The sequence below is a fragment of the Elaeis guineensis genome, chromosome 13 (genome assembly GCF_000442705.2).
Source record: "Elaeis guineensis isolate ETL-2024a chromosome 13, EG11, whole genome shotgun sequence".
Lineage (NCBI taxonomy): Eukaryota > Viridiplantae > Streptophyta > Magnoliopsida > Arecales > Arecaceae > Elaeis > Elaeis guineensis.
Window position 1 is genome coordinate 39,868,496 of NC_026005.2, and position 13,649 is coordinate 39,882,144.

Genomic DNA, 13,649 nt, shown 5'->3' on the forward strand with positions numbered 1-13,649 from the left:
TACATCCTATGTATACTCAATGGAGAAGGTAGTTGATTTCACAGTCACTTGTGTGGTGACACTAATACAAAGATGTAGGTGCTCATTAGAGAATGAGTTCACTGAACTAACCTGTAGGAAGAATATCTGATGGAGCCTTACAGTATGTCGATAGATGATTCTCCAATGAGAGTGGTGCATGCGATCTTTTGACCTGAGATCATCATGGTACCTTGTGTATATAGATCTTTACTTTGATTTATTCTCTAGCACACCATTTTGAGATGTGTGTGATATATTCTGGGTATGGTGAAGTATGCATGGAGGTCGTGAGTGATCAACAAGGAATCGGTCACTCCTTGTAGAAGGAGAGAACATCGTATGTGATCTCATAGGATGATGACTCTAAGAGTCTCTGGCCAGAGCAGGATGAATAGTAGAAAAAATTTCTACTGATTCGTCAACTGAGTCATCATCATCAGATCGAGATATATAAGGATAGATATTTGGACTTGATATATTTTCATGCCCATAGTCTTTTTGGGATGTTGTATGATCGAAGGATTGAATTGTATGGTAACTCATCATGGAAAGATAATTTTGATATTTCTACCAAATTTTAAATCTTTCGCATAGTCATGACACATTGCTAAATGTTAATTTTGACTTGTGGACTCATCAAAATTAAAAAAAATTAATTCAAAAATTAATTAGAAAGAGTCCTAGTTGATTGAGACTCTTGAGCTGATCAAATCTAATCGGATTAAGATTATGTCATGAGTTTTGATCTACTGCTGGCTAGATTTAGAACCCAATGGATCACACACAATAAGAATTTGATCTTGATCCAATCTATTTAGATTTATTATAAATCCAATGAGTTAATTGAATTTCTAGCATATGAATTAGCCCAAGTTCCCAATTAGGTTCAGTGCAAAGATGTTTGTGCTAACCCTTGACTTATAGTCTTAACCTAATATGATTGAGTTTGAACCTATATTTAAATAGGTAGCTTATCTGGTTTATATAGAAGAGTTCCATATGTAAACAATCTTCTCTATGCCAAACCACACAAAAAAAAATTGTGGCGTCATTTATTTTGGCGTTAAGAAGGAAGTGTCCTTCTTAATGTGATATCTTAAATTTCTTACCAAGTTTACGCATCTCTTTTTAATTCCTCATGTCATGGGATGGCCCTTGGGATTATGGGTGTAGATAAGGAGGAGTCTTTCTTTTGGAAGGAATTTAAATGCCATAGAATAAATGGGATGCCATATGTATATATTGTATATGGAAGAGTCCTTAATGTATTGGACTCTTGATTTTCTCACACCATTTCTTTTTCCCATGCGCCAAGAGTTGGCGTTATATTTTTTCTTAGCTGAGGAAGAGTCATTCTACTGGTTAATCTCTTCAGATTCCATGCCATCTCTTTGGATTCCACAAAAAAATTTATCTTTTGCATGTAAGGAATAAGGGACGCCAAAAGTTGGCATCCCATGGTGTCGCCCTTTATTTCCTATAAATAGGGGGTGCTACAACCAGGTTTAACATGCCAAATTAGGCTGAAAATAGGTGTGAAAATGGAGAGGAAAATGATAGAAAATATTTGGATAAAGACAAGGATAAAAGAGAAAGAAAAATGGAAAGGAAGAGAAGAGAGAAAAAGAAAAGTATGAGATGCTTGTCCTAAAATCAAATTGTCCATGTGTTGAACAAATAATCTAATTTTTATGTGCTGAGATCTTTTGAGGTAAGATTTCAAGAGAGGTCATAGTGGAGGTCTTGAAGGCATACAAGTAATAGTGCAATCTGTTCTTGCGAAGGACGATCGGTAGCACACTTAGGAAGAAGGCTGCAGCACTATGTCAAAGTTGGGAAGGGCCTTGATCAATCCTATATAGATCACCATTAGAGGGCTTCTACTTTGGAGTCTCATGGAGGTCTCAAGATTACCAGTTCATGATCTTCATGATGGTATATGACTTTGGATCTTCTCTTGTTACGCATGCTTTTGATATTTGATTACAATCATCAAGGTGTTCCTAGGGCTTTTGAGTTTCGGTACTCTAGTTTAATTGTTAAATCTTATTTTTAATTATTGAATGCTTGTAAAAAATTTTAAAATTTATATTCCGCTGCATTGTCAGAACCCAACACCCTCTTCAAGTATAAAAAGAGGAGGGCAGATAGGAGGAAATCATCCAAAGCAGTCTGCCTTATCCTGTCTTGTTAAGATAAGAATTCCTCTCCCTCTCTTCCTACATCCTTAGCCTTTTAGGACAAGCCTTCGTAGTCTAATACAAGTCCAATTAGGTTTATGATAAGTCTCTAAAAGATCCTAAAAGGGCTAGCCAAGAAGCCAAGAAGAGATTTGAGTCAGATTCGAAAAGTGGTTCAACCAAATAGAGTTAGGGTGAACTCGGGTCTGACATTCGGGCTCAGAAGGAGCATTTCATTGAATCAATTCCTGTGTAGATCATTGTTGGAGGGCAAATGTTTGGGTGCCTCATGAAAATTGATCATCACCAAATCAAAATTTAATAGATATTTTTCCTATTACTTCTTATAAGATTATGCTTTGATTACTATTATCTTGGGCATTAGGGTTTTGTGGCGTTAGGATGTTTTGAATAAAAATTTTAAACATCTAGGTATTCCGCTGTGCCACTATAACCCAATATATTTGATTTTATTCATATGGTAGTTTACTATAAACTGTGCATATGAATTAGTAAGAGATTACAAGATCAAATCAATCTACAACTCTTTGTATATGGACATTTTGAGCTTCTTAAGCTCTTCAAAATCCTTGATCATTATCAAACAATGCTTACAGACTGACCGTCCATCATGCTTTTTCATCTTGAAGAGTTTTTTGGATACTTTGTAGCGAGCTATGCAACTCTGCTCATCATACAACTCTTATGGGTGGGCTAACATGTTGGGAATAGTATCCCAAAGCCAATCATCAGTCTGTTGACGGTTGTGCTTATTTTTGTATATATACATGAATTATGAATTAATAAAAAATATTTTGATATTTTTCATCACAAAATGTTTCATCTTCTAATGAACTCCTATGTTGTGGTGAAGTCCTTAAGACTATTTAGACTCGACAAAGGAGGATTTGTCGTTTAGTCCTTAAATCTGTTCGCGATCAAATGATACGTTGTTACCAAAGAGAACAATGCTTATCAAGCATAGGTCATTGTGTGTCATATAAGTTGGTTGTTCTCTTAACCAATGAGTGTGGAGACACTGGTATGGCATACAGGTGAGATGTAAGGGTACATCTGCACTGAACGTGAATGACTTCAGAGCTATTTCTACTGTCAAGATTTTCTCCGATGGAATATGGGTATAAATATCCCTCCGACCTGAGACCGCCACGGTGACTTGCAAGCAACTCACTGCACTTAGGCACTGGACTACCTGAATTTCTAATTCAGTGACGGAAGGCTGCTGGGTGTAGTCAAGTACTTGACTTGTCGGTGCGTGTGTCAAGATGGGAATTGACCACTTCAGTTTAGGAGTTGTGTATAATCATGTTTCAATTTAGCAAAACCTTGGCCAGGGTAGTCCTTGTGAGGAGTCACAGGACTGTTTGAGTTGAGCACGATTCGGATGATCTAATCAGGGTTGACAGTTTAACCCTGAGTCGTCCTAAACATAGAGGTCAAAAAGATGAATTATACAGTAACCATATTCACGTAGGTTCTGAGTGTTGCGATTGCAACTATTCGATCTATTCGATCATCGGGTACCATTGCTAGATGGTCACTTCGATTAGTACAGAAATTGGTTCCTGTGCTACCGGCTTAGATTCGAACCTGCGGGGTCACACACATTAGAGGTTTCTATCTGATCTGATGGCTGATGAAGAGTCCTAATGCTTGTGGACTATGAGTCCTACGTGTCTGGGACTCTGTGATCGAGAATCAGGATTCTCCGATCATGAGTCCCACATATTTTGGGTACCGGGGTCAAGAGTCCCATTGGTTTGGGACTCTTCGATCAGGATTACATATCGATGAATTCTGATGCCCAATTACCCATCGAATTTGGACTCAATATTTATGAGAGGTTTAATTAGTAATTTGATCGCTAATTAACTCAATTTGATTGAGTAATTATTTTTGGATCAAGTCCAATTTAATTGGATTCAGTTGAGTTTGACCCGATTAGGTTAAGAGTGACCTAATTGTCGAGATGGTTTGATCCCTGATTTGATCAGGGGTTGGGCTTAATCAATTCCTAATTTGATTAGAATTTTATTGAGCCTAATTAAGCCTAATTTAGTTGGATTTAAATTAGTCTAATTGGGCCTAACCTATTTGGTTTAATTAGGTTGGTTTAAATAATGAAACCACCTTGACCCATTCTCCCTGCGCCACCTCACTTCCACTGCGCCTTTTTGAATTCACGAGAAGGAAGTTCTCATAAATTTTTTCTCATGCAAAACCCTCCTCATGTCCTACTTTAATTCACCATATGAGTGGATAAGGATGATTGGTTGGCCATTCAAATTCAAAACAAAGTTTGAATTTGAATGAGCAACCAATCTTAGCGCCTTGACCTTATCCTCTTTTAACGCCCTATTTATTACACGAGAAAATGTTTCTCATGAAATCACTCATGCACAAATTAAGCCACACCCTCCTCTTCTCACGCCTTTAGTGGATAGAAATAAATTGATTTCCATTTGAATTTAAAATTTGATTTGAATTCAAATGTGCAATTACTCATCTTTATCCTCTCACGTGGATAAGACGTTTGACATTATTTTAAAAGGAGGAGAAGAGTGGGGCGTGTGCAAGAAAAATTTTGAAAAGAAAATCTGGGCATGAGGAATCGTTGTGTGTAAGGTGAAGGTCTATATCTTTTCGAGAGAAAAAGAAAGAAAAGAAAGAAAAAGTGTGCGCAGGGTTTCAGTGAGTTCTTCAGGGTTTCAGCCTGGAGTTCGGGAAGTGAAAAGGTGAGCTACGAGTATCGTGAGCCCACCAAATTTTAGGAAGATCTTCAACATCCTCTCAAGCACATCTGCTGATGATTCGGAGCATCCAAAAAATTGACAGACATCGATCGAAGGAGTTCGATCAGCATCGACCGTCGAAAGGGCTCTACAACGAGCTAGCACTCATGAGGAGTCAATCAGACCGGAAGCTTCATGTGGATGATTCACAGAGACCAGACATGTTGTGTGGTTGTATCAAGATGATTAGACTCTCCCGACGGTGATCAGATTACGGTGATCTACTACCCGCACAAAGGTATTGTGTTTTGAACACATTACAGTAAAGTGTTTACTGTTCAAATTCGAATTTCAAATTTAAATACATGCATGCTATATATCATATTTAGATTCTAATGTAGGGTAAATTTTTATTAATTAATTAGATTAATTAATAATTTTCACTGTAAAATAATGATTTTGAAAAAATTTTAAAATTACCATTTTACCCCTGCACTGAATTTCCCCACATAACATGCTCTGGACAGTTTTCATATTCTCATGCTGGTGTTGGAGTTCATTGGACATGAAATCCAACACATAGCACCAAGCCTTGTTGTTGTTGTCCAACCACTTCTCGTGGGTAGCCTTTTGATCGGGGTCGAACAGGCTGGTAGTGTAGAAAGGTCCTGATCATAAACATAGCTCAACTTTTTGAAATACATGACAATCTTTATGTTTCTAAGCTAGTCCTTATAATTGAGTCCAATCAATCGGTTGTTTTCTAAGATTCGGGCTAGAAGATTTGAAGCAGATATTTTTTTATAAAGAGAAGAAGATTCTAGTTAGATTTTTTAATTGACTGCTTAGTTTGTTTTAGAATTTTTATTTTGAAAATAAACTAACTCTCACTATTTCCTCGAATCTCCCATACTTCTCAAGTGGAAAAATGAAAACCTCCACAACTAAGATTTCTAATGGCTACTGTGGTCCCACCAATTGACATACCATCTCATCTGATAGTTCTTGATGATATGTCAATCAATGAGTGGATAACTCTTGTCCAATGCTTCTCAAGCAAATTATAGTGGTCACTAGTCTCTAATTCTTGAAGCCTCATCTAATAGTTATTGACCTCATTCCTTAGTTAAGTCAGATCCATCATTCTTGCAAAAGTAAAGTCATCATTCGGACCCTCACTTGATAGTTATTGGGTCCAACCCCATCTCTATCCCACAGCATCTTATACTAATAGAGTAGTTGCATCTTCTTTGATGCAACTGAACCATTGTATCCAGTTGAGAACAGTCAACATTCGGAAGGACCAGCACATCTACAATGGTGGAAGACCACTCGACTTAATATTTTATGATGAGATTTAATTTAGATCTTCTTTAGATCTAATTATTTATTTATATTGCATGTAAATCCATAATTAATTTGATCTACTAGTGAGATTGCATCTTGACTCATCAAGATCAGATTCATGGTGCAATGCAATTATGGTGAACTCAACTCTAAGCACCTCAAATCAGAATTGATCAACCAAATTGACTAGATAGGTAGAGATTGATGGGAGGCTCCCCAGCTGTTGGTGCAATGGTCCTAATTAAGTAACTACCTTTCAAAGCACTTGCCTTAGATACTAATAGGTCAACCTCCTCCAAATTGGCTATAGCTTTTGGTTCCTCACCATCAATTGACCTGTTGCAACCATTTAAGTGAATTCATGATACAATCCTACACCAAGAGTCACAGTGATTCAATGTGATCACTACACGTATCAATGAACCACATCGTCATTATCTCATAATCTAATTAAGTTTTTTCTTTTCTCAAAAGATAACTAATGATTAAAGAGTTTGATCACTTATCATCTAAGGACAACCTTTCAGCATAAATAATTTTATGCCAAGATAACCTTATGTCAGGATAAACTTAGACTAACCCAATTTGCTTATCAATTAGATCTCTAATCTAAAATTTTAAATCTAATCTAAATTTTAGATATATGATTTAGGGTTGCATCTCATATCATCCTAAGACAATCTATCAACATAACATCTGTTATGCCAGGACAATCTTATGTGAGAATGATCTTCGATTAACCCTATATTTATCAATTATATTCTTTAATTTTTTATTAAAATTTTTGATCTAATATTTTAGATCTCATCTAAATTTTAGATTATAACATAAAAGGTCAGATTCAATTAAAACAAAAAATTAGATCTAATCTAACAATCATACTTATTTGAAAATATAAAATTCAGATCTTATCTAAATTTCATATATAATTGATAAATAAAAATTTTTAGATCTAATCTAAAATAGAGATCTAATCATAAGCAAAATAATTCAGATCCCATCTGAATTTCAAATCTAAGAACATGATCATGCAATTTGGCTTTGATACTAGTTGAAGAAAAACTAGGGCAGCATACATGCTAGAACAACAAAAAATTTATATAGGTAATGGAAACAATTTAATCTAGCATGCAACTTCTAGATGTCATCTCATGAGATCATCCCTATTATATTCTTAAGATCTATATAAATCAAATAAAATTATATTAAAGTAAAATCATGAAGATCTCATTTTTATCTTTGCGTGAATAGTTATTCATCATAATTGATGATTGTGGATATCTCTTTGATTTCTTTTGAGGCGCACAAGAGTCTGATCTCTACAGGTATCCAAAGGACAGATCTAAGAAAGCTTCTCTTTTGTTTCTTCACTAAGAAACTAGTAAGCAATCTTCAGAGGAACAAGAAGATGAGAGAACTCCTTCTCTCAAATCAACAACCCTACTTTGTGCATAGAAGGAAGAAGGCGCCAAACTCTTGGACGTGGAAACCAAGGATGCCCAACTCTTGGGTGTGAGGAAGAGAGTAGAGCGAGAGGGCATGGAGAGCTCAAGAGAGAGGGGGAGGCATGGAGGCTTGGGGCTAACTTGCTTTGATTGCTTAGAGTTTAGAGATCTCATCTCAAGCCTCTTTTATAGGCTAAAATGGAATCCTACTTGGTTTAGAAATTCTATCAAATTAGATCTTTATCTGATAATGAATTCAAAACCAACTTTAATTAGGACTCTTGGGGCACCTCCACTTACTCTCTTTTATGCTAAAATTAGATGGCGTGCACCCCATCTTTCTCTCCCTTTTCTAGTCACAATAGGTCTAGGGGCCGCCAATAGTTGACATCCTATGGATCCTATCCAATTGGATTCAAACCCAACTTCTTCCAACTTAATTAATGATGAAAAACTAACTCTTGGCTATCAATAATACTTGCAATTGATTGGTCCAATCTCTATCTCATAGGGATTCAAGTCCAAAGAGAATTTTGGATTTACCATGTGCTAGCATAGTTTCCTAAACTCAATAGAATTTTTTAAATCTAAATCCAATTGAAACTTTATGATTCTCATCGGACTTCTTCCTAGCTACTAGGATCGATAGATATCATATAGGTACACACTATATTCCTACAATGAACCTACTGCAGTCAATATACATCTCAAGGTTCCGTATGATTAGGAGATCGAGTTATGGTACAGTCAAACGCCAGCAACCTCATTGTGAATAGCTGAGGCACTGCAGGTCGAAGAGCTATTCTCATTAATGCAGCATCCAGTATGTCACGATGAGAAGGTAGATATCCAAGTGACTATTCGTGTTGGTCATGCTCAGTACTCTTGTTCCCTAATAAGTACCTGCACTCTCGCTCAATGTCCTCACATTGTAGATTCAAGACTTATCTATCTATAAGAAAATGATCCGTGCATCAACCTATCTGGATCGATCACTATCCCTATGATGATCCTACGGTTGGAAGTAGTTAATGAATTAACTACCAATGATACATGCTTCAACTTCTCAACTCTTGAGAATATGTATCATCATCTTGTTAATTTATCGGACGATTCATAGATACGTTACACGATATGAATGGATAAGTAACTTGAATTTTAATTCATTATTAAGTCAAAATTATAAATCATGTCCTTAGAAAGATTACATGTGTTGGTCCAATTGGCTTCTAGGGTGTACATCTAATAGGATATATATCTAACAACTCTAAATGTCAGAATTTGCTCACACCCCAAACAACAGCCATTGGTTGGCTCCGTATCCCAAACATGGAGCGTGATCATTACTAGCATGATCCATGCGCACTTTTCAAAAAACGGCCAGTTCTTCCGATGTAGACGACTCTTACTCACCCTCTATAAATAAAGAGGGTAAAGGAAACCTTAGATAAATTTCTAAGAGCCTCAAGATGCTCCACTACTCTCTCTCTCTATCTCAGTATTCTTCAATTTCTAACTTACTTGGTTGTCGAAGAGTCTCCACTAAAAAATCTTTCGGTCATAAACTTATTGCAAGTCTAGCTCTAGCACCCGGATGGTATCCTTCGGCATCTCATCTCCAGCCAAAAATCCTTCTACTTTGTTTTCATCCAATGACTCCTTCACCTCATCTTCTTCCGGGAAGACCAAGCCCCACCTCATCAGCTTGAGATTTGGCAGCAACAAGTGCACTGCTTATATGGTGCATATGGTGTACTTTATAATTTCTTCAATTCCTCACCTTCCCGCATGTATTGCATCAATTCGTGACTGCAACATGAGCTCAGGCAGATGAATATGGAGGGTTTGCAGTACTCAGAATGACACGGAAGCCACCTAGAATTCCAGGTCGTTTTACGGTGGCAGTTACTAGAAACAGGCCTGGCTCTACTTCCTACCGTGATGGCCGGGATGTCCGGAACAGAAACCACAGCTCCAAACACATGACTCCTGAATTCCAGCGTCACCTCCACCATCCTTCTCTCCTTTTAAATGCATGCGATAATAGACCAAACACTACTACAGCCTGTTATCAATCTCTTTTCGGTAGAAAGGCGTCCAACCAAATATTCACCATGGTGCTACTTTCGTCACATTCTCCCGCTCTCTCTACTGTCATTTTACTGCTGTGTCTCCTCCCGAACTCACTGGCAACGACAAGCATCCGAGTTGAATTAACCCATGTCGATTCCCTGGCCAATCTGACCACTACTGAACTCCTCAGACGTGCGGTGCAAAGAAGTCAGCATAGGATTTCAAGCCTGACAGCCCAAGCAAAACTAGCAGCAAGTTTACCCGCCAACCCAGTCCATCCCGGCAATGGTGAATACCTCGTGGTCCTATTCATCGGCACTCCCCCTCAGGAATTCTTGGCAATTGTTGACACCGGGAGTGACCTCGTATGGGCGCAGTGTGATCCCTGCATCGAATGCTACAACCAGCTCAGTGCAAAATTCAACTCTTCCATTTCATCCACCTTCTCCAAGCTCCCATGCTCCAGTAAGCTTTGCCAAACGCTCCAGTTACATGGTTGCAACCAATCCTGTTTGTATGAATACTGGTACCTCGACTACTCGTACACCAAAGGCTTCCTTGCTGCTGAAACATTCTACCTAGGCTACAACCCAGTTCACAACATTGGATTCGGGTGCGGCAAGAGTAACGATGGAGCTGGCTTCTCCCAGGCTGGAGGAATTCTCGGGCTTGGTCGTGGACCATTGTCGCTAATATCACAGATGAATTTGAAGAAATTCTCTTATTGCCTCACCTCCTTTGGTAGGCCTGACGGACTCAGCTTGCTCGTGTTTGGTTCTCCACCCAACCTTGATGGAACTGAGCGACATACAGCAATGATACAGAACCCGTCGATGCCGAGTTCTTACTATGTCAACCTGAAGGGAATAACAGTTGGTGAAACCCTTGTACCAATAGGTAGTTCCACGTTTGAGCTCAATGAGGATGGGACTGGAGGAATGATCATAGATTCTGGAACCTCCTACACCGCCTTGGAAGAAACCGGCTACGAACTGGTAAAGCAGGCTTTCAGTTCCCAAGTGAATCTTCCCTCCGTTGATGGATCAGATTTCGGCTTTGATCTTTGCTTCCAGTTGTCATCTAACTCATCTTCCTTCAAAGCTCCAAAACTTGTTTTTCATTTTGATGGTGCTGATCTGGATTTGCCCCAAGAAAACTACTTCGTAGTGCAGGATCCAGTCTCTGGTGTGGTGTGTTTAATGTTGATGAGTAACACAGGGCTGTCCGTGTTGGGCAACTTCCAGCAGCAGAACATATTGGTAGTCTACGATCTTGAGAGTGAGCAGTTGTTGTTCCGAACGGCTCAATGCGATCAGATGTGAAATTATTTAACGTGGTCTTCAATGCGGGTTTTAATTGTTATAGTAGATCATAAACGGTTGTTGGGATGTACCACGAAAGAGGCTTATTTATATACAAATGTGTAATATCTTGGTCGAAACCGATGTTGAATTCGGTTGGTCCGCTTGACTGGTCAAACCACAATGGAAATGGCCAAACTAGGGCACAAAGTTTAAAGTGTAGTGAAAAAAAAAAACAAATAATGAAGAAGACTCCCATCAGGGAGGAGAATTGGACTCCCTCTATCCTATTTAAATAGGTCAAGCTCTCCCTTCGAATCTCACTAATGCCGGCTTTCGAATCAGTGTTAGAGAAACTATCGTTCTCTTCTTTTTCTCGAGCTATTCATCACTGTGTTCACGGCAAATCTGTGTAGATTGCCAATTTGATTTATTTGATTTTTTGGCGCCAAATGGCACTAGCGACATTGATTAAAGCATCTCCCAGTTGCACGTTCAAGGCTCAGCCACTACCGACTATAGCCACGGCCAGCGAGAGGCCCATTGTTCTGAGGAAGGAGTGGAAACTAATCCCCTATTTTGCCCAGAGAAGAAGAGAGAAAAAGAAAGAAAAAAACAAAAAAACAAAAAAAAAGAAAAAGAAAAGAGAAAAATGGAGAGAGAGTATTTTTCCCCTCTTCTCTTTCTCTCTCTTTCACTGATTCTCTTTTCACTTTCTCTCACTACAAATTTTATCTATTTAGATTGTTTCTCTCTCTATTGGTAGATCCAATAAAGGACTTTCTCTCAGTGATTTTGATGGACCTTAATGAAAGGATCAGAACACATGGCCATTGGATAGCACTTCAATACCCACCTTGGCACTTGCTGCGCTATTAGATTTTGATCATCTTTGATTGCTGATGAGCCACTTGTACAAATGAAATTGTTTTGATCAGACTAATTCGAGCCATCGACATTGCCACTTGGTCAATTCTATTCCACACTCTTAATTTCTTTCTCTACTTCTCCATCATTCTCTATCTACTTGATCTATAAATCCAATTAAGGGTTTCAGGTCTTGTTGCTTTGAATCCAAATTGACCTACTTTAAGAACTTTGAACCATCCCATTGATCAACCAGCATGTCCGCAACACCTGAGCCTTTGTCAAGCTTCATAAGATCTAATCTTTATTGATCTCTATTAACTTATTGTATCTTAAGTGATTTCGATTAGATACGCTACTTCATCAAATTGTCCTTAGATGATTGAATAGTATTGTAGCCTCCACTTTAGCTCTTATCGGACACTACTAGATTTGATTACCCTCAATTTCTATTGAACCACCTATATCCTAGTCTAATCATGATTAAATAAAATAATGTTGATTGGATCGATAGGGATGTCGGATGCTACCATTTTACTAGTCCTATGAGGGTGCAAGTTATCATAATGATTTGTGTGGTGTGACATATTATGGAAAGCTGGACAATTATGGAATCACATTATGATAGTAGGAATTTGATCTAAATTAAATGCAAGAGAATTAGCCATGGAATATTATCATACATTATTTGGAAGCTCAAATTATTGGAATATAGGGTTTGGTGCATGTATATGTATTTCAAAACTTTATTTTCCAAATATCGTAGTGGAGAACAAGATTAAAATATTTTTAATCTAAATTATGCATGCGTGAAAATATAAAAGCACATGAATCTATCTCATATGCTGAAATTGATATATGCTGAAATTCAGATTGTGATCAAATCACATACCTGTTTCACAATCTTTTTCTTCAAATCTAGATCTGAAATAGAAGAGGTTCTCTCTTAGCTACATAAGTGTCCGATCTTTATGAGTGTCCACTCGAGATCAGCCTGGAACAGTCATCTTTAATCTAAATTTTTTTTTCTAAAAATTCAGCCTGCTGAATCCGAATGAAGTCTGGATCACGATCAACACTTGATCTCTTTCTTTGATCTTCTTCTTCTCTTCTTTTCTAGAGTTTTTTCTTGCTATATGCTGCTACCAGGTGCTAGAAACCAGCAAGAAAAAAGCATCTAATAGCTTTGGTCATGGAACACCTTGGGATACGCATCCCAAGAGAAGGGGTGTGTAGAACTCCCAAGAGAGAAGAGAAAGGGGGAGGAAAAGAGGGTGTGGAGACCTTCTAAGGGCATGGGGGCTGCTGGTTTAGATCTAGGGATCTTATCGGAAGTTCTTTTAAATAAGCACAAGGATTGAATCCTATTTAATCACATAATACAAGTTCTACTTGCATTGAAATTCTTATTAACTTAAGTTATCCAACTTACTTTAAGAGACCCTTTAGGCACCAACAATTGGAGTCCTTGCACCCATAATTAGACACCCCAAAATACACCCAAGAGATGCCCCATAGGAGAACTAAAGGTCTTCTAATCAATGGCCATACCCAACTTGATCAAATCAAGATGGCGCCCAAGAATAACTATCAAGAAAATTAATTAGGAACTTGTATCCTAAATTTATATGATCCATAATCTTAGATACCTAACAATTGGAG

The 13,649-nt window shown here is 37.9% G+C and overlaps 1 protein-coding gene across 1 annotated transcript; it reads left to right on the forward strand.

Moving 5' to 3' along the window:
- The first annotated feature begins 9,340 nt into the window (after positions 1-9,340).
- LOC105034545 (aspartic proteinase nepenthesin-1-like) lies at positions 9,341-11,141 on the forward strand. The gene is made up of 2 exons (XM_010909758.2): positions 9,341-9,487; positions 9,573-11,141. The coding sequence occupies exons 1-2, from the start codon at positions 9,341-9,343 to the stop codon at positions 11,139-11,141; spliced, it is 1,716 nt and encodes a 571-aa protein (XP_010908060.2).
- The last annotated feature ends 2,508 nt before the right edge of the window (positions 11,142-13,649 follow it).